Here is a 23,158-nt window from a genome sequence, read left to right on the forward strand (position 1 = left end):
CAGTTGCGGGCCATGCTAAGAGGGCCAAGGTCTCCGATACCCAAACCAAAGGCCAGCAGGGCCCGGGCCATTGTGCCAAGTGCTGCAAGCCGCACAGTGGGTCTTGCTGATCAGCAGGTTCAGGATGTTTTAGTTGTGGCCAATCGGGCCACATGAGCAGGTATTGCCCTAAGAGGGCTCTGATTTGTTTTCATTGCAATCAGACTGGCCATAAAAAGGCCGATTGTCCGAGGTTTTCTTGGGGATCAATGGCGGAGGATCCTGTGGTGAAGAGCAGGTGTTTTCAGCTGACCATCGATGAGGACCGTGCAGTGCCATCTATAGTTACTGGTACGTGTTTTAACTCTATCTTTTATTTCTTTCCTTGTTTATGCTTATGTTTATTATGATCTTATATAGGGACCTTTTTTGTCAATGGCTTGTCTGCACATGTTCTATTTGATTCGAGGGCTACCCAATCCTTTGTATCTCTTGCGCTCAGCAAGAAGTTTCGAGATGCTCCGGGGACTTTAGATTTTCTCCTAGAGGTAGAGATTACGGATGACTGTACTGTGATTGCTTCGAGGGTTTTCCATGGGTGTGTCTTGAACATGTTTAGCGAGAGGTTCTCTATTGATTTGGTGTCGATTCCTTCAAGAGGATCGAAGGTTATCATTAGGATGGATTGGTTGGGCGCTAATGGGGACGTGATTGATTGTGTACCATAGTTGGTGAGGTTTTAAACCCCAAGTGGGGGAGAAATGGTTATTTCTGGTGAGAGAGCTTTGCATGGGCCAGCTTTTTGTTCAGCTACGAGGGCTAGGAGATATCTGCAACAGGGTTGTTCTGGGTTCTTAGCTTATGTTTCTAACATGTGGGATGAGGACACGACAGAGTTGAGCAGAGTACACATTGTGCGGGATTTTCCTGATGTTTTCCCCGAGGTTTTTCCTGGAGTGCCTCCCGAGAGGCACATTATGTTTCGGATTGATTTGGTACCTGGTTCGGTTGCAACAGCCAAGGAGTCGTATCGCCTGGCACCACCTGAGGTGCAGGAGTTGTCTACGCAGTTGCAGGAGCTGCTAGACAAGGGTTTAATTCGTCTAAGTAGTTATCTGTGGGGAGAAACGATCCTATTTGTGAAGAATAAAGAAGATTCACAGAGAATGTGCATTGACTATCGGGAGTTAAATAAGCTAATGATAAAGAACCGTTACCCACTTCCTCAGATTGATGATTTTGTTTGATCAGCTTCAGGGTGCATCTTGGTTTTCCAAGATTGACCTGCAGTCAGGATACCACCAGATGAGCTTCAGGGATGAGGATATGCAGAAGACAGCCTACAAGACTCGTTATGGTCATTACGAGTTTGTGGTGATGCCATTCGGGATAACCAATGCACCAACAGTGTTCATGGACCTCAAGAATCGGGTCTGCAGGCCATTACTGGATTAGTCTATGATTGTCTTCATTGATGATATTTTGTTCTATGCCGAGACCAAGGAGCAGCATGAGCAACATTTGCTAGAGGTGTTGGAGACCCTGAAGATGGAGATGCTTTATGCCAAATTCTCCAAATGCGAGCTTTGGGTTTATGAGGTGCAGCTTTTGGGGGACATTGTCAACCAAAAGGGAATCTTGGTTGGCTTGGCCAAGATCGAGGTTGTGATGCATTGGGAGGTTCCGAGAACCGCATCTGAGATTCGGAGTTTCTTAGGTCTCATTGGGTATTATCGGATATTTATCCAGGATTTCTCCAAGATTGTTGTGCCTTTGACCCGTTTGACAAAAAAGAGTATGACCTTTCATTGGGGGCCTGATCAGCAGTTGGCTTTTGAGACTCTGAGTCAGAGGTTGTGTGAGGCCCCGATTCTCGCGCTCCCTAAGGGTTTGGATGATTTTATGGTTTTAGTGTGACGCCTCTATTTCGAGTTTGGGAGTTATTCTTATGCAAATGGGTCACGTTATTGTTTACGCTTCGAGGCAGTTGAAGCCTCATGAGGTGAACTACTCCACTCATGATTTGGAATTGGGGGTCATGGTTTTTGCCCTGGAGATCTGGAGGTACTATCTTTGTGGGGTCCGGTGTACTATCTACACCGACCATCAGAGTTTGAGGTATTTGATGGATCAGCCGAATCTGAATATGAGGCAGCGGAGATGGCTGGATGTGGTAAAGGATTATAATTGCGAGATCCTATACCACCCTGGGAAAGCCAATGTTGTGGTTGATGCTTTGAGCAGCAAGGAAGCGAGCTCTTCTATCATAGATGTCTGCGTGAGGATGATTGTCACCTTGCCCTTGTTGGATTTAATCAAGGAAGCTCAAATTGCGGGTTTGAAAAAAGAAAAGTGGAAGGCCAAGTAGATCAGGGGCATATTCCCTTATTTTTCAGGGACAACCGAGGATTGTAGTGCGGCAGAGTTTGGGTCCAGGTATCAGGTGGGGTGATACAGACGGTTCTTAAGGAGGCGCATAAGTCAAAGTTTTCTATTCATCTGGGGGGCACAAAAATGTACAGAGATTTGAGGTTGAGTTATTGGTGGCCCTATATGAAGAAGGAGATACCTTGGTTGTTGAGTGATGCCTGACTTGCAGGAAAGTCAAGGACGAGCATCAGAGACCCCATGACAAGATGCAACCTTTACCTATTCCCATATGGAAGTAGGAGGAGATAACTGTGGATTTCCTCACAAATTTTCCAAGGACGGCACGTGGTGTTGATTTTATCTGGGTCAATGTGGACAGGCTGACCAAGAGTTCACATTTCATACCAATTACCGAGAGCATATCTGTAGAGAAGATAGCTGATATTTATGTCCGGGAGGTGGTAGTTCAGCACGAGGTGCGAGTGTCGGTGGTCTCGGACCGGGATGTTCATTTCACCTCCAGGTTTTGGAGGAAGTTTCATGAGGATTTGGGTACTCAGTTTCTTTTTAGTACATCATACCACCCTCAGACCGATGGCCAGAGCGAGCGGACGATTCAGAAGCTCGAGGATATGCTTCGGGCTTGTGTGTTGTATTATAGAGGGAGTTAGGATGCTTACCTTCTACTGGTCGAGTTCTCCTACAACAACAGTTATCATGCCAATATTGATCGACCAACCTTTGAGATGTTGTATGGGAGGAGATGCAGGACCCCAATTTGTTAGGGTAAGGTTGTCATCGGGTCATGGGAAGCATCGAGGTGGTGCTTAAGACCACAGAGTTGATTCAGCAGGTGCGCGACAGGTTGCGGGTCGCGTAGAGCCGACAGAAGAGTTATGCTGATCAGCGAAGTTCGGACCTCGAGTATCAAGTAGGGGACTTGGTTCTGTTGAAGGTGTCACCTTGGAAAGGTTTCATCCGGTTTCATAAGTGGGGTAAGTTGGGCCTCGATTTATTGGTTCTTTTAGGATTACTGCTCGGGTGAGCAGGGTTGCATACCGTCTGGATTTTCCAGATGAGCTCAGTCAGATCCATAACACATTCCACGAATCTAAATTTCGGAAGTTTGTAGCCGATGATTCAGCAGTGATTTCATTGGATATTATTCAAGTGGATGAGTGCCTGAATTATGTGGAGAGGCCGATTGCGATTCTCAACAGGAAAACTAAGACTCTGCGTAATAAAGTGGTGAATATGGTAAAGGTGCAATGGTAGCACCAAAGGGGCTCTGAGTGGACATGCGATTCGGAGAGCGAGATGAGAGAGCACTACCCAGACCTATTTGCACCAGCAGACTTCGAGGACGAAGTCTAACTCAAGTGGGGGAGATTGTTAGGTTTTGAGCAAACTAACACTCCTAAGGTGTTCATGCAACCCTAGAAACCTTGGATCTATGTTTGTCTAAAATACATGCAAAATAATTTTCCAAGGTCCATAACCTATCTAGCATGCAAGGGGTACTTTTAATCATAAAAGATACTAGAAGAATTACATACCTTTAGTAGTGAGTTGATTCCTTAGAAGTTTGAGAGCCTAGCACCAATAATGTGAATGCCTCAAATGGAAATCACAAATCACCACAAACTTGGAAAACTTATGAGAGAGTATACTAACACTCTAGAAATCGGCCACTCTTATGCACACACACATAGTGTCTTTTCAAGCACCACAAGCCTCTTTATATAGTGTAGATGATTACGGTTATGAACCATGCAAACCCTAATAACCCATGTCTTTTCCTTTTTCCAAGGATCCATGGGTTAAAAGCTCCATGGATCATCCATGGACTCCCATGCAAGCTTAGCCCATTTCCTAATGAGTATTAGCCCACACTATATAAATATAATAGCCCATTATTTAATTAGTCACCTTTTGATCACTAAATTAATTCATAATTAATTTAAGATCAATACTAATTAAATAATACGATTTCATATATTAATATATTATAACTTATAATATATTAATAAGTCACAAATATACTATTCTCATAACATTATCCATATAAATAGTTCAGGTGAAGTGCAACCCAAATGGACCATGCCGGGTCGGGTCAAGTATATACCAAATAAGTTATGGACTTAGACACCTTATCCAACAGTCTCCCACTTGGATAAGTCTGATAACTATATTTGCCTATATAGCTTCAGGAACCAACCGGCAATCGTAGCTCTCGAAAACTCTGTTAAACTATGAAGCGCCATTTTAGATAAGTGATCATATAATCCTCTACTCTCATGATATCAACCGGACAAATACATGGAACAATGTCTTACTTATTGTCCAGCAGTTTGTTTCCCGATTTTCGATTTGTTTGACAAAGAACTTAATCGAACACATCAATTTAGTTCTGACCGGGCCCGGTACATAGGTCAAAACAATATCATCGAGGGGCCCAAATATCGCTTCTAATCCAAGAAGGAACAGATAAACTTCGACTATTATGCTTGTTCTACTACTTGTTGAATTGTACACAAAGGCACGTTTTATAACATCAAGTTACTGATGCGTTTTCGTGCAATCAATGCACAACCAACTCATAGGCAACAACTCATATCTCTAGGTTTGAAGACTTATATGATATTACCGTCTCACGATCACTCGAGATAAATTCCATGAAGTGATACAAGTGAGCGTGGGTTTATTCCAATACTCATAACTTATGAGCACTCATGAATGTTGTAGCAACCATTGCTATGGCTAAACACCTTTAGTCATCTACAATCCCAATTCATGACAGTCTTGATTCATACCTACTTCCGACATATGACCGACTGTGGAGAATTTGAATAAATTTATTATTCTGGAAGTCAAAACATGCAAAACTGAAACAATAGTAAATAATTGACAATGATAGCAACACCTTACTCATAAATAAATCACAACTTTTATTCATCATCAAACGTCGATTACATTTTAAAACTTTTAGTAATAACTATCTAATCTGTAAAACTAATATCGTCCCTCAGCCCGATGCGCCTCGCATGCTACAAATGCCTAACCCTCGGCAGTCCCTTCGTAAGGGGGTCTGCAGGGTTCTCATCCGACGATACCCTCTTTGCCACGAGGAGTCCTTCTTCTATCTTGTGTCTTATGAAGTGATATTTTCTGTCAATGTGTCGGGATCTGCCATGATCTCTTGCTTCCTTGGCTAAGGCAACCGCACTATTGCTGTCACAGAAAATCTCCATAGGCTCCTTAATAGCTGGTACAACTCCAAGGTCTCCAATGAAGTTCCTCAGCCATATCGCCTCCTTTTCCGCTTCACTCGCTGCTATGTACTCTGATTCACAAGTCGAATCAGCTACAGTCTCCTGTTTGGAACTCTTCCAAGTGATTGCCCCTCTATTTAAGGTAAAGACCCAGCCCGACTGAGAGCGGAAGTTATCCCTATCAGTCTGAAAGCTAGCATCACTATACCCTACTACTCTCAAGTCATCACTCCCACCAAGGGTAAGGATCCAATCCTTAGTCCTCCACAGGTACTTGAGAATATTCTTCACCGCAGTCCAATGAGCCTTGCCAGGGTTCCCCTGATATCTGCTGACCATGCGCAAAGCGAAGGCCACATCAGGACGGGTACAAGTCATAGCATACATGATCGAGCCAACAGCGGAAGCATAAGGTAATCGACTCATCTCAGCTATCTCATCTTCTGTACTCGGGCTCTGAGCCTTGCTTAGTTTGGCATTGCTTTGGATCATTAATTCTCCTTTCTTGGAATTCTGCATGTTGAACCTTTTCAACACTTTATCCAGGTAGGTACTCTGACTAAGTCCAATTAGTCTTGTACTCCTTTCTCTTAATATCCTTATCCCTAGGATATAGGCAGCTTCTCCAAGGTCCTTCATAGCAAAGCACTTCCCAAGCCAGGATTTAACCTCCTGCAAGGTTGGGACGTCATTTCCTATGTGTAGTATGTCATCTACATACAACACCAAAAAGCTAACTATGCTCCCACTAGCTCTGACATACACGTAAGACTCATCTTTACTTCTCGAGAAGTCAAAATCTTTGACCTTCTCATCGAAACAAATATTCTAGCTTCGAGATGCTTGTTTCAATCCATAAATGGATTTCTCAAGCTTGCACACTTTATTGGGGTACTCTGCACTGACAAAACCCTCTGGCTGATTCATGTAAACATCCTCAGTCGCGCATAACCCTAATAGACTTAATCTTGCACACTCTGATTTCTCAAGCTTGCACACTCTATTGGGGTACTTTGCACTGACAAAACCCTCTGGCTGATTCATGTAAACATCCTCCGTTAAGGAAAGCGGTTTTGACATCCATTTGCCATATTTCATAATCATGAAATGCAGCAATGGCTAGCATAACCCTAATAGACTTAATCTTTGCAACTGGTGAAAAGGTTTCATCATAATCAATACCCTGAGTTTGAGTAAAACCCTTCGCGACCAGTCGCGCTTTATAAGTGTGCACCCTCCCATCCATGTCGGTCTTCTTCTTGAAGATCCATTTCCACCCAACTGTCTTACGGCCTGGTACATTGTCAACTAAGTTCCAAACTTGATTGTTATACATGGACTGTATCTCGCTGTCCATAGCCTCCTTCCATTTAGCAGACTCCGGGCCTGCCATGGCTTCCTTAACACTGTTAGGTTCATCCAGATTTATCAGTGTACTATCACTGATAAATGTATCACCTTCCGTAGTAATATGAAATCCATAATAAAACTCAGGTGTGTTCCTAACCCTTGTGGAACGCCTCGGAGGTACAGACTCGTCAGTCGGATCAATAGGAGTTTCCTCCTCAGGTTGATTGCTAGTGTCTGAGGTTCCTTCACCAATTGACTCTTGAATTTCTTCAAGGTCGATTTGCCTCCCACTGTCTCCTTGGCTTATAAATTCTCTCTCTCGAAAGACCCCTCTCCTTGCCACAAAGACCACATTCTCACTGGGTCTATAGAAGAGGTAACCAAAGGATTTTTGTGGGTAGCCGATGAAAATACACCTTTCACTTCGAGGTTCGAGCTTATCATGAGTCTCGCGCCTCACGAAAGCCTCGCAACCCTAAATCTTGATGTGGTCCAAATTGGGAACTTTCCCAGTCCACATCTCATGAGGTGTTTTGGCAACCTTCATTGTAGGGACTAGATTAAGGATGTGGGCGGCAGTCTCTAAGGCATACCCCCAAAAAGAGATTGGTAGCGAAGCTCGACTCATCATAGAGGGAACCATGTCCAACAAGGTTCGATTACGCCTCTCAGCCACACCATTCAGCTGTGGTGTCCTGGGAGGTGTCAATTGTGAGACAATCCCACACTCCTTAAGATAGTCGAGGAACTCAGTGCTAAGATACTCACCACCTCGATCGGATCGAAGCATCTTAATGTTCCTGCCCAATTGATTTTCTACTTCCTGTTTAAACTCTTTAAACCTTTCAAAAGTTTTTGACTTATGTTTGATTAAGTAGACATAACCATATCTACTAAAATCATCAATAAAAGTCACATAATAGCGATTGGCATCCCTTGTGGCGGTTTTGAATGGTCCACATAAATCAGTATGTATAAGGTCCAACAAACACTCACCCCTTGCACAAGTACCAGTGAAGGGTGATTTTGTCATTTTTCCAAGTAGACAAGATTCACAACTATCATCCGACTTAAGGTCGAACGACTCCAAGACTCCATGCTTTTGGAGCTGGCCTATGCGTTTCTTGCTTACATGTCCAAGACGACAATGCCACAAAGATGCTTTATCCAATCTAGGAGAAGAATCAATACACAATACATTTTTTCCTAAATTATCTACAAACGATACTGCTTCATACACACCATCCCAAGGTAATGCTTTAAAATAAAGAACATAATTAAAGAAAGCATTAATACTACCAACTTCATTATCAAAAGAAAAGGTAAAACCTTGTTTGTACAAAGCATGAAAGGAAATAATATTCCTCGCCATTTCTGACGAGTACACACATTTATTCAAATCTAACTTTAACCCACTATCTAGCAACAAATTATAAACTCCAATCTTGGAAATAGGTGAAATCTTCCTATTCCCCATGATTAAGTTTATCTTCCCGTGCTCCACATCATCACTTCTTCTTAGGCCCTGCAAATCAGAACATATGTGAATACCACATCCTGTATAAAGCACCCAAGAGTTAGAATATGGTGAGTTATTAGACAATATAGTGTAAATACATGCATGGGATGGTTTCACTTTCCCATCCTTGACATCCTGCAAGTACTTAGGGCAGTTTCACTTCCAGTGCCGCTTATTCTGACAGTAGAAGCAATCAGCATCCTTAGGGATGGCAGAAGGAGTGATAGAACCACCTTTGGTTCCAGATGAGGAGCCTTCAAGAGACTTTCCCTTGGTACCCTTCGAACGGTGCTTCCTCTTCTTCCCTTTTCCTTGCCCGATAGCCAAAACAGCGGTAGTTGTAGGAGTAGGAGTAGAAACCGACATACTTTTAAGACCACTTTCAGCGGTCTTCAGAAGTCCTTGAAGCTTACTGAGTGTGACTTCCTCCTTGTTCATGTGGTATGTAATGCGAAATTGATCATAACACGAGGGTAAGGAGTGCAAAATGATATCAATTGCCAACTCCTCTGGGAAGTTCACATTCAGTTTCAGTAAACAGTCCACATACCTTCGCATTTTCTGCATGCGGCCCGTGATTGGTTCGCTATCCTTCATACGGGTTGTTATCATGGAGGAGATTATTTCATACCGCTCTTGACGAGCACTCTGATGGTACCTTTCCATCAGATCCTGATGCATCTCAAAAGGGTAATAGTCCTCATAGGACTTTTGGAGTTCGGCTGTCATTGTGGCCATCATGATGCATGCCACTTTGGTGGCATCTCTCTCATGTGTCTTGTATTCAGCGATCTCCTCAGGAGTAGCAGTGGACTCCTCAAGCTCTTTTAGCTCCTTATCGAGGACATATTCCTTGTCCTCGTAACGAGTAACCATCTAGATGTTCTGGATCCAATCCATGAAGTTGGAACCATCAAAGATGACCCTCCCACAAAGGTTCATGAGAGAGAAGGAGCTAGTAGGGTTAGAGCCCGAAGCATTCTTGTTGGAAGACATCTGAAAAAGAAGAAAACAAGTTTCGATTAGATATATCGATCCTTAATAAGACACCCAAATGTAATATTAAGGCTAGGATCCAACAAAATATATTATAACTTAGAAGAGGGATGCCGTAATCTAAGCTATAACATATTTGAAGGTTGGTGAATGACAATTCACCAATTTCCACCATGAAAACGAAATGAATTTTTAGGTTTAATTGGTTTTGAAATTCCTAGATTCTTTTGAGATTCATTGAACTTTTCAATGGCATGTTTCAATCTCGATTGTGCCCTTCAAGTTTTGTGACTGGGATGTCGAGGATCACAAAACAAGGTGTGAATAACCATGCAAATTCACTTGGTACCCTTAATATTATCACCTAATCAATGTGTCGGTTAACCACACACGCTCCACCGATATATGATAAACATTAAGTCACCCTTCGTGATCCTGACTAGTCCAAGTTAGTGTGCCGGTTAACCACACACGCTCCACCAACGACTTGGTAAGGTACAAAGTGTGAATTTCATGGGTTAGCACCATTTTCACATTTTCCTAAAGTAACTAAGATTGGGAATTTATAAAAGCATTTAGTTACTTTATAATATTCATTATACTTTTAATTAGAATTTAAAGTCATTGTCCTACCCGTTCCGCTAACGACCATCCACCGATCAAGGAAGCGGTGGGTGAGAATGGACACCCATTAAGCTGCCATTTTATAGGCAACAACCTTATACCCCCTTTATAGACCGACTTCGTGAATAAGGCCTACTAACGGTAAAACGACTTAATCTTATACATATATATATATATATATATATATATATATATATATATATATATATATATATATATATATATATATATATATATATATATATAATAATTAACCATTAATGTTATAAATAGTATAAGGGTTGAATTTTAACTTTTAAAACTCTAAGGGTTGGAATTAAAGTGTATTAAAGTGTGTGAAACTTTAAAAATTCCAAAACTTGAGGACAAGTTTTGAAACTATTCAAAACTTTTCATTTCATAACTTATGAATTAAAGATTCATAAAATGAAGACTCTTCATTTTCATGTAACTTATGTGTTTTAAATGTGCATAAAAGAAAGTGACCTCTGGAAATCCATAAGTTGAGGACAAATTATGGACTCCACTAAAACACATAAATGATCAAGAATTAATCAATAAACAATTTAGCAAATAATTCCTATGATCTAACAATAATTATTAAGAACATGAACATCATATCAAAATTTCAAGAACATATGAACACATATAAACATGTAATTTTGATATTGGCCATTGTAAATGGATTAGCATAAACATTACACCATCTAAAACAGGTTTTAAAACATCAAAACAGTTGAGGGTAATGTTTCTAGTCCATTTCCAGCAGCAAAAGTCGAAAAACTACATTCAGAGCCTCCTACTCGTCGAGTGCAGTAACCTACTCGACGAGTAGGATGAATTTGTACATGGACTCGTCGAGTCCCCCCATGGACTCGGCGAGTCCCTTGTTCAGACAGCAAAAATTTCGACTTTTTCAGCTATTTTGCATCAAGTATCAAACAAACAAGCATAGGCTCTTATAGCACTGTTGAGTTTTGAGCAAACTAACACTCCTAAGGTGTTCATGCAACCCTAGAAACCTTGGATCTATGTTTGTCTAAAATACATGCAAAATAATTTTCCAAGGTCCATAACCTATCTAGCATGCAAGGGGTACTTTTAATCATAAAAGATACTAGAAGAATTACATACCTTTAGTAGTGAGTTGATTCCTTAGAAGTTTGAGAGCCTAGCACCAATAATGTGAATGCCTCAAATGGAAATCACAAATCACCACAAACTTGGAAAACTTATGAGAGAGTATACTAACACTCTAGAAATCGGCCACTCTTATGCACACACACATAGTGTCTTTTCAAGCACCACAAGCCTCTTTATATAGTGTAGATGATTAGGGTTATGAACCATGCAAACCCTAATAACCCATGTCTTTTCCTTTTTCCAAGGATCCATGGGTTAAAAGCTCCATGGATCATCCATGGACTCCCATGTAAGCTTAGCCCATTTCCTAATGAGTATTAGCCCACACTATATAAATATAATAGCCCATTATTTAATTAGTCACCTTTTGATCACTAAATTAATTCATAATTAATTTAAGATCAATACTAATTAAATAATACGATTTCATATATTAATATATTATAACTTATAATATATTAATAAGTCACAAATATACTATTCTCATAACATTATCCATATAAATAGTTCGGGTGAAGTGCAACCCAAATGGACCATGCCGGGTCGGGTCAAGTATATACCAAATAAGTTATGGACTTAGACACCTTATCCAACAGAGATGTGTAACGTTCGATTCCAGTTACTACTTCTTTGGTCCCTTAAGTTGAGATAAATGAAGAAATTGGTCCCTTGTACGTTGGGCTTACATTTGGTATGCTTAGTGTACGAGATCATTTGGTCGTGGGGGTTTAACCACGTGCGCTGGGCGTACATGGTGTACGCGGGGCGTACTACTGCCTGGGTCAAACCCTAATTTTTAGGGTTTGAACCCTATTTAGACATCATTATGGCCTTTGGACACCTACCCTCATCGGCCTCCATTTTTCATTTCGTCCCATTGAAACCCTAATTCATCCTTTGAGTGATCTTGACCTTTGAAAGTAATTATGGGGCATTTTTGTGTGTATTCAAGAAGAAGGAACTTGGAGACCAGGCATTTGTTGAAGTTAAGCTTTTAGATCCAGATTCTTCATCAACTTTGTGAGCTAGAGAAGGTATAAAGTTCTTACCTTGATGATTCATTTTGAAAGTTTGAGATTAGGGCTTGTTGTGAGCTTTATTTGGTCCCATGGGTTCTCCTTGTGAGTTTGAGCAACTTCGGGAGTTAGATATGTTAGATCTCAGCCTCTTTGTTGTTCATGATGCATAAAAATGTCATATTGATGGTTGTTATTGGTCCTTGCATGGGTTTGAGGTATTATTATGAGCATTGTTGGACAAAAATGGATGTTGGGATCCATTAAGACATGCTAAGGGTTAAAGTTGCAAACTTTATGTATTAAACCCTAAAATGGAAGAGATCTGAGAGTTGAACCTTAGGGCTGAATGGATTAAGCACTAAATTGTGTAAGGTGGCAAGCAACCCAATATGCTAGGCGTACCAAGTGGTACGATGCGCGTACTGGTGGTCACATACGCCGAGCGTACGCCTTGTAGTGGCTCCTTGTGGGCTTTTGATCTTTAGTTGGGCTTTGGAATTTTGAGCCTTAATTAGGATTTGGGCCTTTGACTGTTTGAAGCATGAGTGGGCCTTAGGATTTTGTTAGCGGGCCTTAAGTTGTACGAGTTGAGCCTTTTTGGGCATTAGGGGCCATTATTGTGTTATTGGGCCAAGTTTAGGTAGGCCCATTATAGTAAGGGTAAAATGGTCTTTTACCCTAGGAGTTTGGTTTTGGGATTTAGACCCATAGTTATGGTTTATAACCTAATTTTGATTAGGGTTATTTATTTGTGTTTAGTGTGAGATCTTCTATTTCTGTAGCCGAGCATCTAGTTATTTATCAGCAGACTCAGGTGAGTTTTCTCATTGTATCAATGGGTCGAAAGCACCAAGGTCGGCCCATTATTTTTTATATAAGATGCTAGATACCTTTGTGATATGTGTATGAAAGACCAGGATTTGCCCTTGACAACTATATGAAACACCAGGATATGGCCCCTGACATCTGTATGAAAGACCAGGGTATGGCCCCTGGCACCTGTCTGGAAGACCGGGATTTGGCCCTCGGTAGGCATTACTTGTAAGACTATGATATGGCCCATAACACTAACTTATTTATGTATGGTATGTGGTACTTTGGGAAAACTCACTAAGCTTTTTCTTACAGTTTATAATTATGGTTTCAGGTACTTTCGGTACTAAGGGGAAGGGCCCGACGTGATGGCACAACATTTTCCCTTCACTATTTTTGGCAAATTTTGATATTGTTAATCTGATAATTTGACATTGTTACTATGTAATGATTTTGGAACAATTTGATTACTGTAACACTTGTTGAAAAATGAAAAACTTTATCATGGTTTTTGGGCCATTACAAATAGGATCGCGTCTAGGTGCCTGGGAGGACTCTCTGACCTCATAAATCGCAATACTATCCTCCCTAACTCACTCGTACACCTACAGAGTCTATTTATGAGTGGGGTAAGGCTTCTCTGATGATCTCGGTGATGATGTCGGTGAGGCTCCTATCATACGTGATGGAATAGGAATGGACTTTCTATGGGTGATTAGAGTGTTGGGTCCCAAAGCATGACTACCGAAAGGTCGGCTCGAGGATCGGGGTAGTGGAGCAACAATCTCTAGGGACGACTCCAACTCAGGGTCCTCCTCTTTAGTCTCTGGAAGATCTTGATGGGAAAATGAATCTCGGTAAGGTGAACTATCTGTGGGTACTCCACCGAACTCCTCGCCATGCTGCTCCTCTTCCTCGATGGGTTATTCTTCGTCTTCAAATGGCTCATCATCAGTTGATACTGGGGTAGGGGTAGGGGCATCGTTGGATCGTAATCTCTCTCTTCCTCAGACGTGTATGGCACCACTTGGTCTTCTTCCGGGTAAATATGCGCCACACGGTCCCATATATCATCCATATCACTTCGATATCCTACATAAAACATTAAACATGAAGATGTTTATGAGAGATAATATATAATACATATAATTTCCTATTATATATATATATATATATATATATATATATATATATATATATCTAGTAGATAGTACCGTATCTTTGGTGGCTCTCTATATGGGGGTATTTTGGATGCCTGTCTCTAATCCGAATATCCTCAAGGTTTACCATTCCGCTATGTGTTGAATCCTCTTGCAATAGGTCTTGATCTAAGGCTCTATTCTTCAGGAAGTCGATCTATGCTAATGATCCAAAGATCCTCAAGTTGTAGGCCTCGTCCTAATATATTAAGTAATCATACTAAACTATTGATCCATAAATCCTCAAGCGTTTAGATTGTCAACTAGGGCATTCAGGTTTAGGTGTGCGTCGGTTGGACCATAATAAAACTTAGTTACGCATTCTAGGTCTAGTTGTGTTACGGCCACAATACTAGGCTAACCCTAGGATTCGTTTTGGACCTAAAATCTTAAGTTATGATGTAAATGGATAGTTTTATAATATATATAGGTATATTTATAAGATTTTGTATAACTCTTTTTCTGATTAGTGTTTGATTAGGGGTATTTATTAATTTCATGTTTTGTACTTCAAGACTATTAAGTAAGGATCGGCCAAATGAGAAGTGTCAGAGGGCAGGACCATTTTAGCATATAGCCGTTCTGAAATCCAGCAACCCATGAGACAACTCAAACTAGTCACCTCTCCTGTAAGTAGTATATCCGCACGGTAATTAATAATAATAGTTTTATTAGGTCTAAATAATTTATAGTATATTCCCTAGGTTATAGTCGTAGTTCCTAAGGAATTACTAGTTCGCTATAACCGGTAGCTCTGATACCAATCTATCACACCCCCAGATGGCAGCGGAAATGTCGGGCTGTGTGATGTAGGGATAATGGATCAAGGCACACGGATATATTGAACATTAAACATAAATATAACACAAATGATACTTTTATTTATTATAATTTATTTAGGATAACATTGTTTAATAGATCAATCATACCTTCCGAACATAACTAGAAATGACTAACAAACAGAAAGAAACTCCAGCAAACTTCCTTGACGACATCCTCATCTGCATGACTATCCTCCACACTCATCTCCCTGAGAATACATGTATTTTGAAAATGTCAACATAATGTTGTTGAGTTCATAGGTTTTTATAGTTTTCCGCTTTATTGATTTTATGTTAATAATCCTTATTCTTTTAGAAAACCTTTTTATATTTGTTAACATATCTTACCAACCTTAACTTATTTTATCTTTATAGGACATTTTATCATTCCTATCTTACTATCTTTATATTTTAGGATATTCTATTAATCCTAGCATATTTTATTTACTACCTGGAGGTGTCCCTCGAGGTAGTCAGATTTCTATATATATATATATATATATATATATATATATATATATATATATATATATATATATATATATATATATATACATATATATATATATATATATATATATATATATATATATATATATATATATATATATATATATATATATTATTTTTCCATACATATATATACCCTGATTATGGTTAATTTAAAATAGGATATTTGGCAGAGTAACGATTAGGTACATTGCATATCCATATAGTTGACCAACATTACTTCTAGGTACTATGTTATCCTAGGTAATTGGCCATCATAACATCTACGTAATATCTCTTCCTAGATTATCGGACATCATAATTCTTATGCATAATATCATAGCTTACAACTAGGTATAGTATCTCTGGCTACATTTTCCTAAGGTTTCATGCTTTATATATTGATTGATATTTATAGATATAAATACATTTTGACAAAGCAGTTTGATAAGCATCTATCCCCCCTCCCCCCTCGGTAAAACCTTTAAAATTGTAAAATGGGTTCGTGAACTCACCGTTGACGCGTGAGACCGTTTGTGTAGGGTTGAATTAGGCTCGGGACTCCGACAACTGCTCCAAGGGTGCAACAGCTTCGAGATTTGAGAGAGAGAGAGAGAGAGAGAGAGAGAGGTTTAAAACGTGTGAAGAATGGGATTTTCATTGCCTTCTGTTTATAGGCACAAAATTTAGGTGATCACGGCACAATGATCTTGCGCGTTGTGCGTGATCATTGTGGCTCTATCCAGAGATGGTCACGTGTCACTTACCCAATTTTCCACGTCGCTCGCAATCGACTTGAATCCAGTGTCAAGACCACGACGGGCATAGGCGCGCACCTCGCGCGCACAAAATGATTTTGTAAAAATCATAGCTCTTTCGTGCGATCTCCGATCTAATCCCTCTTTATATCTATGTAATGATCTCAAGAAGTACTACAACTCTCCTTTAGGTTCTTTTAGCTAGTTTTGACTTTTCTTTTTGTGCCTAACGGGAGTAAAAGTAAATGATATTACAAAAATCACATCTCTCTCATACGGATCCCGTTTTTGGCATTATTTTTTCTAAAATTTATATCTCAAGGGTACTACAAATCTCCTTTTTGCACTATTAGTTAAAACTCAACAAATCTCTAAGTACCGTTTTGACGTAATTAACTTTAATTACGCGGTCGATTTTTATTTTTATAAAATCTATAACTCTCTCATTTGGATTCGGATTTTTTACGAACCATATATCCTTAGGATCACGTTAATGAGTACTTTCCAAATACGTTAACCAGCTTTGAAGACGGTACAACTTTTTGGACAATTATTTTTGAACCTAACAGTCGATTTAACAATAAATGTAACAACACATTGATTTTTATTATCTCATAAATCAGATATTACAATCTTAATCTATTACATCTATTTTTCCTACTCTCTCCTAGCGGTGGTCAGTGATGGAATCCTCTCGATTGTCACAAAAACAAACTCATAGGTAGCAAGAAAACTAACATTCCAATATTCGATTACATCATTTTAAATAATCAAAACAAATAAAAACACAAATTAAAACACACCAAAAATAACCAAGAATAAAAACTAAATAAAAAATCAAGTAAAAATAAAAAAAGGATAACAAGTCACTCTTCATCTTCTTCTCCTTGCGCTCCACTTGATCCAGCCCCAAAGTTACGTGATGCCCATATTTCCTCCCAAGTTGGAATGCATGGCGCTTGGGGTGACATGTTGGGTTGGCGTACAATTTGAAAATGTGAATAGATTCCATCGATGACTTGGTTCTGATAGTTTACGGCCCCTCGAATGTTATCCAAATAGTACCCAACCCGACTTTGGAATGGGTCAGTTGGTACTCCTCCAACTGGCATGTCCTAGTATTTTTGAGGCTGGCCTCTCTCTCTTCTCCCTCTCACATTTCGGCGTCCCTTTTGTTGCGGTTATTCTTCTGGTTGTTCTAGTTGTATCACTTCATGCTTGGCTAGTATTCCCTAATGTGTTCTCATGTTCACTATAACCCTCATCGACTCCAAATAACTAAAAGGAGATCATCCCCCTCGAATCATGACAAAGAACGAGTCAATCCTGGCACAAATATTCCATATGATTTTGCCAATCGGGTAACAAAATGACCACCCGCTATTGAGCTTCTGGCTCTTGAGCTAACTGCCTCCCCCCCCCCCCCAAAAAAAAATAGGGAATGTTGCAGCAAACTCCCGGTGTGATAATACTCCATATTAAAAACAAATTGAGACTCATTACCTTGTCTCCATGTTTTTTGTGATTGACGGAAACTGTTACTAGGAGGTGAATGAGGCGGTGGATGGGAGACCGAATTTGGCTCTCTTGAGACACCCCCGAATGAAATCCTACATTAGCAATAGTTTTCCAAAACCCATACCCATTTACACCGGTAGAATAATCTCGAGCAACCGATCTTAAAAGACATCGCTTCTTGTTGCTTGTATAATCCCATTCTCCGAGCTAATTCGGCCAAACTACAATCTCGATACTGTCCACCAAGACAGAAAACTAAAGCATTTGTGTATTCTGGATCGATTGTATTTGCTTCAAATGAAACGATTGAGAAGAGTTCAACACATAACTCCTTGAAAACATGCTCCTTTATTCAGAATAAAATTTTCCAATCGTTACACGTAAATTTTACACCATTTTACACAAACATCTTCGTGAGGTATGGATTCAACCTCTCTAATATCCCAATCTCATTCAGTTTTTCACAATCAATATTTGGCGAGATTGCAAACTCTCGGTTGTAAATCCATCCCAACTTGTTAGTGTATTTGTTAAAAAAAATCACGCGGAAGGTCGTCCGGGAACTCATAAAATGGATGAAGGCTTGACACATCTCCTTGGGACTGTGGATTAGCCTTTCTTGGACCCATAAGACGTACAAAATGAACAACAAACACAAACGACACAAAAAACCATAGCATATTAATCAAACTGGAAAACGATTTTGATTGTTTACCCAGTTCTCACGTTGTAAGATATGACCCTCACGATGTGAGCTTGGTTCGTCAACATGGATGAGAATTGGGCATAAATCAGGCCAAATCGAACCAAATGAATGCAAGGGGTTTACCCTAGCAGTGATTCTAAGGCCATTAAACAAACATGCAACACTAATTTCATAGATTATCTCATCAGTTTTGACCCATGAACCTTAAGAACAAACCCTAACTTATAAATGTATGAAATCTGCAAATTAAACGGTTTTGAGTACGGGGATCATACCTTTAGTGTAGATAAAACACAGAATCAAACAAAGAGTAAAGGAAATCAGTCGAAAACGAAGTAGGGGATCAAGAGTTGATTTTTGTCAAACTCATGTCGTAAGTGGAAAGAAGTAAGAAATTCAAATGGCTTGAGGGTTGAGTATAAAATTTGGTCCCCTTTTAAGCTCACTTCGTGTGGTTCTTGTAAGCATCAAGTTTTCTTTTGACTCTTTAGGATTTTTCAGCATTCAATGTAACATCCGTAAAATTCAAGCAAATTTAAAACTTTTTCAAACATCCAAAAAAACCATTAGTTTTTACAAAATGTTTTCAAAATAGTTTTATATTAGAGAATCCCAGAGATCAAAGTCATAAAATGTGAGGAGGTGCACGATCAAGCCTTCTTCTTCCCACGATCATCCGAAGTACCTGAAACAAAATCAAGAAATGCAAGCACGAAGCTTAGTGAGTTCCCCCAAAATACCAACGCCATACAAACGAGAACAATATCATAACAAACAGCATGCATATAGAGTCTACAGTATCACTGGACCGCCCACACCGAGCCTTCAGTCTATCTGGCCCACTCTCAGAGTCTTCAGTATGACTGGACCGCCCTCATCAGGCCATCAGTCTATCTGGCCCACTCTCAGAACCTTCAGCATGTCTGGTCCGCCCTCCCGGGCCTTCAGCCTGTCTGGACCGTTCTCCGGGCCTTCGGCTTGACTAGTACGCCCTGATGCGTCTGCAAACTATCCAGGCCGCCCTGGGTATGTTGGCCTAGAGCACAAAGCAGGACCGCCTCAACCCACCCGCAATCACACAATCAACACATGAATATCATACGCTAGCTAGCATGTACAGATAGTCATATAGATCTAACAGATCACTAATCATAGCATCATCCTATATACCAGGATACCGATCTAACAGATCACTAAACATAGCATCATCCAATAACCAGGATACCGATCTAACAGATTACTAAACATAGCATCATCCTATAACCAGGATACAATCCAAAAAGGGTCGGCCTTGGTGCCTTAGACCCTGTTGATATAGTGAGAAGAACTCACCTCGCAACTAGTGTTGAACGAAGACAATCAAATCCCAACTCGCGGCTCCGAACTCAACTCCCTGTAGTAGCCATATGACTAATTCCACTAAAATCCCAAATTACCAGAATACCCTGAGAAGTCAAGCATGGTCAACCATAGTCCAAGTAAAAGTCAACAGTCAAGGTCAACAGTCCATGTTGACCTAACTCCGTCGAGTGCATCTAGCAACTCGTCGAGTTCCTTCAATGTTCAGAAAACCTGGGAAAAGCTCCATACAACTCGCCGAGTCACCATAGTAACTGGTCGAACTCTTCATCATCCATAAAGTGGGAAAACCCTCATCTACTCGTCGAGTTGGCTATGAAACTCGTCGAGTTCCTTCAGCCTTTTCATATTCAGTCCTTTCTAGTCGAATCCAAAACCCCAAACTATAGATATGGTCTCTTAAGGTTGAGATACCATGTAAATTAGCCAACTTTACGTCCATGCATGGCATCCAAGGGGTTAAACACTCATATGAAACTTCATAAGGGGTTTATTGCATGGAGGATGGCCAAAGCTTGAATCTTTAGGCCTAAGGAGGCCTAAAGGTGTCTAGATCTGAAGTCATAACTTCAATTCATGCTCAACTTTGAAAATGGTACCAAAATGGGCCAAAAATGCACTAACTTCCATGGGAGAAGATCTAAGAAACAAGAGGTCAAGGTAAAGAATTTTTACCTCCAAATGGTTGCTACTACATTATAGATGTCGGATCTACAGCCTCCCGCTTTGGCTATGCACTAGTCTCTTCAAGCTTCTTTAAGAAATGCACCAAATAACACTCTTTAAGCTCACAAACACTCAAGAAGGTGATAAGGCACGACTAGGGTTTCTCTCTGGGTGATAAGGTTATAAGGTAGGTTGGTAAGGAGACTGAAGGTCCTTTAAATAGGGTGCAAACCCTAAAAATTAGGGTTTTCATGAACAGCCTCAACTCGTCGAGTTGGGGTCCTCCAAATCGTCGAGTAGACTTGAAAAGGATGTGGCTATTAAAACTCAACACGACGATTTGGAGCCTCCCAACTCGTCGAGTTGCCCTGGGGAAAATACATATGAAGCTTAAAATTCATTCCTAAAAATTGGGATGTTAAAACTCTCCCCCACTTAAATTCGATTTTATCCTCGAAATCACCCATTGCCATCCTTAGCATGCCTGACACCCTGAGGGGCACCTCCACAACTTGAACTCACAACGACCTTCCCAATACGGCTAAACCTAGTAGAAAAATTCCACCTCGGAGAAACCCAATCCATATTTCCACGTAGCGACCAATCCACCTTCACCTGAAATCTGAAGCCTGGAATCTCGAAATCGGTCTGACTCCCAGATAGACCGCTCATACTGAACCGTTGTTAATTTCATTCCATTTATCCCTTAAACTGACTATCCAACTTCTGGTAACTTACGGTTCCCACCAGAAACGGAATCACGAATCACATGATGTTACGACAATTTAATGTCTCCTTTAACTGCCGAACAAACATGTCCATCACTGTTAGCTCATAAGTACGAACACTCGGGCCTGGCCAGATCAGCCTCGGGCTGGAACGCCATCATGTCGGGTCCAATCAACCATCAGGTTGGAATACCCAGGGTTTGTTGGCCTACCACCTCAACCCTACCGCTCCTCCTGAGCCTCCGTGCCTACGACTTACTGTCGGACCGCACCGGGTGTCTTGGCCTACCGCAACAAGCGGGACCGCCTCAACCCAACCAAACATATTACGTCATCAACTAGACGCTTAGGATCAAGTATGCACACAATACCGACCAACAGCAATCATACCGCTCCCTGTTGCCTACTAATTTCTCATAGTATACAATCTTGCAGCCGATTACCACGAAGCAACATGCCAAATACAAGGAGAAAGATCTAATTCGGTTCTAAACTCATGACCCGAGATTCAAGAATCTACCATTGCATTTCACCCCAAATCTACCGATTTATCGCAACCTCTCACTAATCCTGGATGCAAAGAATTTTCTCCCCGCCGTTGAGACTACCAGTCCCACACCTGATCCATCCATATGATGTACTAATACCTTAATAACCCTCGACTCTCTGCTATACCATTACAACCACTGCTCCGATGAGCAAGATGATCAACAAAAAATTCCCGCATTACATCCACTCCCATCGGCTCAGGCGTACACCCACCTGAACAACCACTCGGGAAATCATAAAGAGTTATTATGACTTGCAACCTCATAAGCACTTTCCAATCTTGAAATCAAAGTCGCAACAGTAGTTCGCGTACAACCAGAAAGATAATGCAGGTATCCTACAGAGGCTTCCTGATACCTGGTTGATACTCCCCACCAACGCGTCAAGACTGAGAGTACCATAAATAGAAGAATGAATAATCATGTCCATTAGGCCCTCAGAATATGTCTGGAATACCCATACCATGTCCGCAGCATATGTATGGATTGCCTTCGAGCCCACAGCATGAGTCTGGAATGCCATCCCCGGCCCTCAGCCCATGACAGGAATGCTCTCGATCTCATGCCGACCTTGTCGGAATTACCTCGCTTGCCCACACCCTGGGCCAAAAGATACTCACTGATGGGTTTTGAGCATTCTAACACTCCTATGGTGTACATGCAACCCTAGAAACCTTGGATCTATGTTTTACTAAGATACATGCAAATTTGTTTTTCCAAGGTTCTTAACCTAACTAGCATGGCATGGGGAACATTAAAACATAATAAGCTAGTAGATTTATATACCTTTTAGTAGTGGTTGATTGCTTGGAGTTTGAGAGCCTAGCACTAATAATGTGGATGCCTCAAATGGAAGTCACAAATCACCACAAACCTTGGAAACTTGAGAGAATAGTAGAACACTTCTAGAAATCGGCCACCCTTAGTTCTCACACAAAAACTAGTGCAATTTCAAGTGCCAAGGACTCCTTTATATAGTGTGGTGGATTAGGGTTACATCCATGTAAACCCTAATACCCATGACCTTTCATTTCCATGAGATCCATGGGTTAAAGCTTCATGGACTATCCATGGACTTACCATGCAAGCCTAGCCCATTCTAAATAAGCATTAGCCCACACTATATAAATACAAGAGTCCATATTTAATTAGTCACACTTTTGATCACCAAATTAATTCTAAATTAATTTTGGATCAATACTAATTAAATAATATGATTTCATATTAATATATTAGAACTTATAATATATTAATAAATCATAACTTATATTATTCTCAAAA

General features: G+C 40.5%; 1 protein-coding gene across 1 annotated transcript; it reads left to right on the forward strand.

The window, feature by feature from the left end:
• Positions 1-248: 248 nt before the first annotated feature.
• On the forward strand, positions 249-707 carry LOC145127121 (uncharacterized). The gene is made up of 2 exons (XM_079062374.1): positions 249-330; positions 400-707. Exons 1-2 carry the CDS (start codon positions 249-251, stop codon positions 705-707), a joined length of 390 nt encoding a protein of 129 aa, XP_078918500.1.
• The last annotated feature ends 22,451 nt before the right edge of the window (positions 708-23,158 follow it).

The sequence above is a fragment of the Lactuca virosa genome, chromosome 7 (genome assembly GCF_052849685.1).
Source record: "Lactuca virosa cultivar CGN04683 chromosome 7, Lactuca_virosa_CGN04683_v6, whole genome shotgun sequence".
Lineage (NCBI taxonomy): Eukaryota > Viridiplantae > Streptophyta > Magnoliopsida > Asterales > Asteraceae > Lactuca > Lactuca virosa.

Coding starts and splice junctions, on each gene's coding strand:
- LOC145127121 (XM_079062374.1), top strand. CDS start 249: ATGGCGGAGGATCCTGTGGTGAAGAGCAGGTGTTTTCAGCTGACCATC. Junction 331..399: donor AGTGCCATCTATAGTTACTG/GTACGTGTTTTA, acceptor GATCTTATATAG/GGACCTTTTTTGTCAATGGC.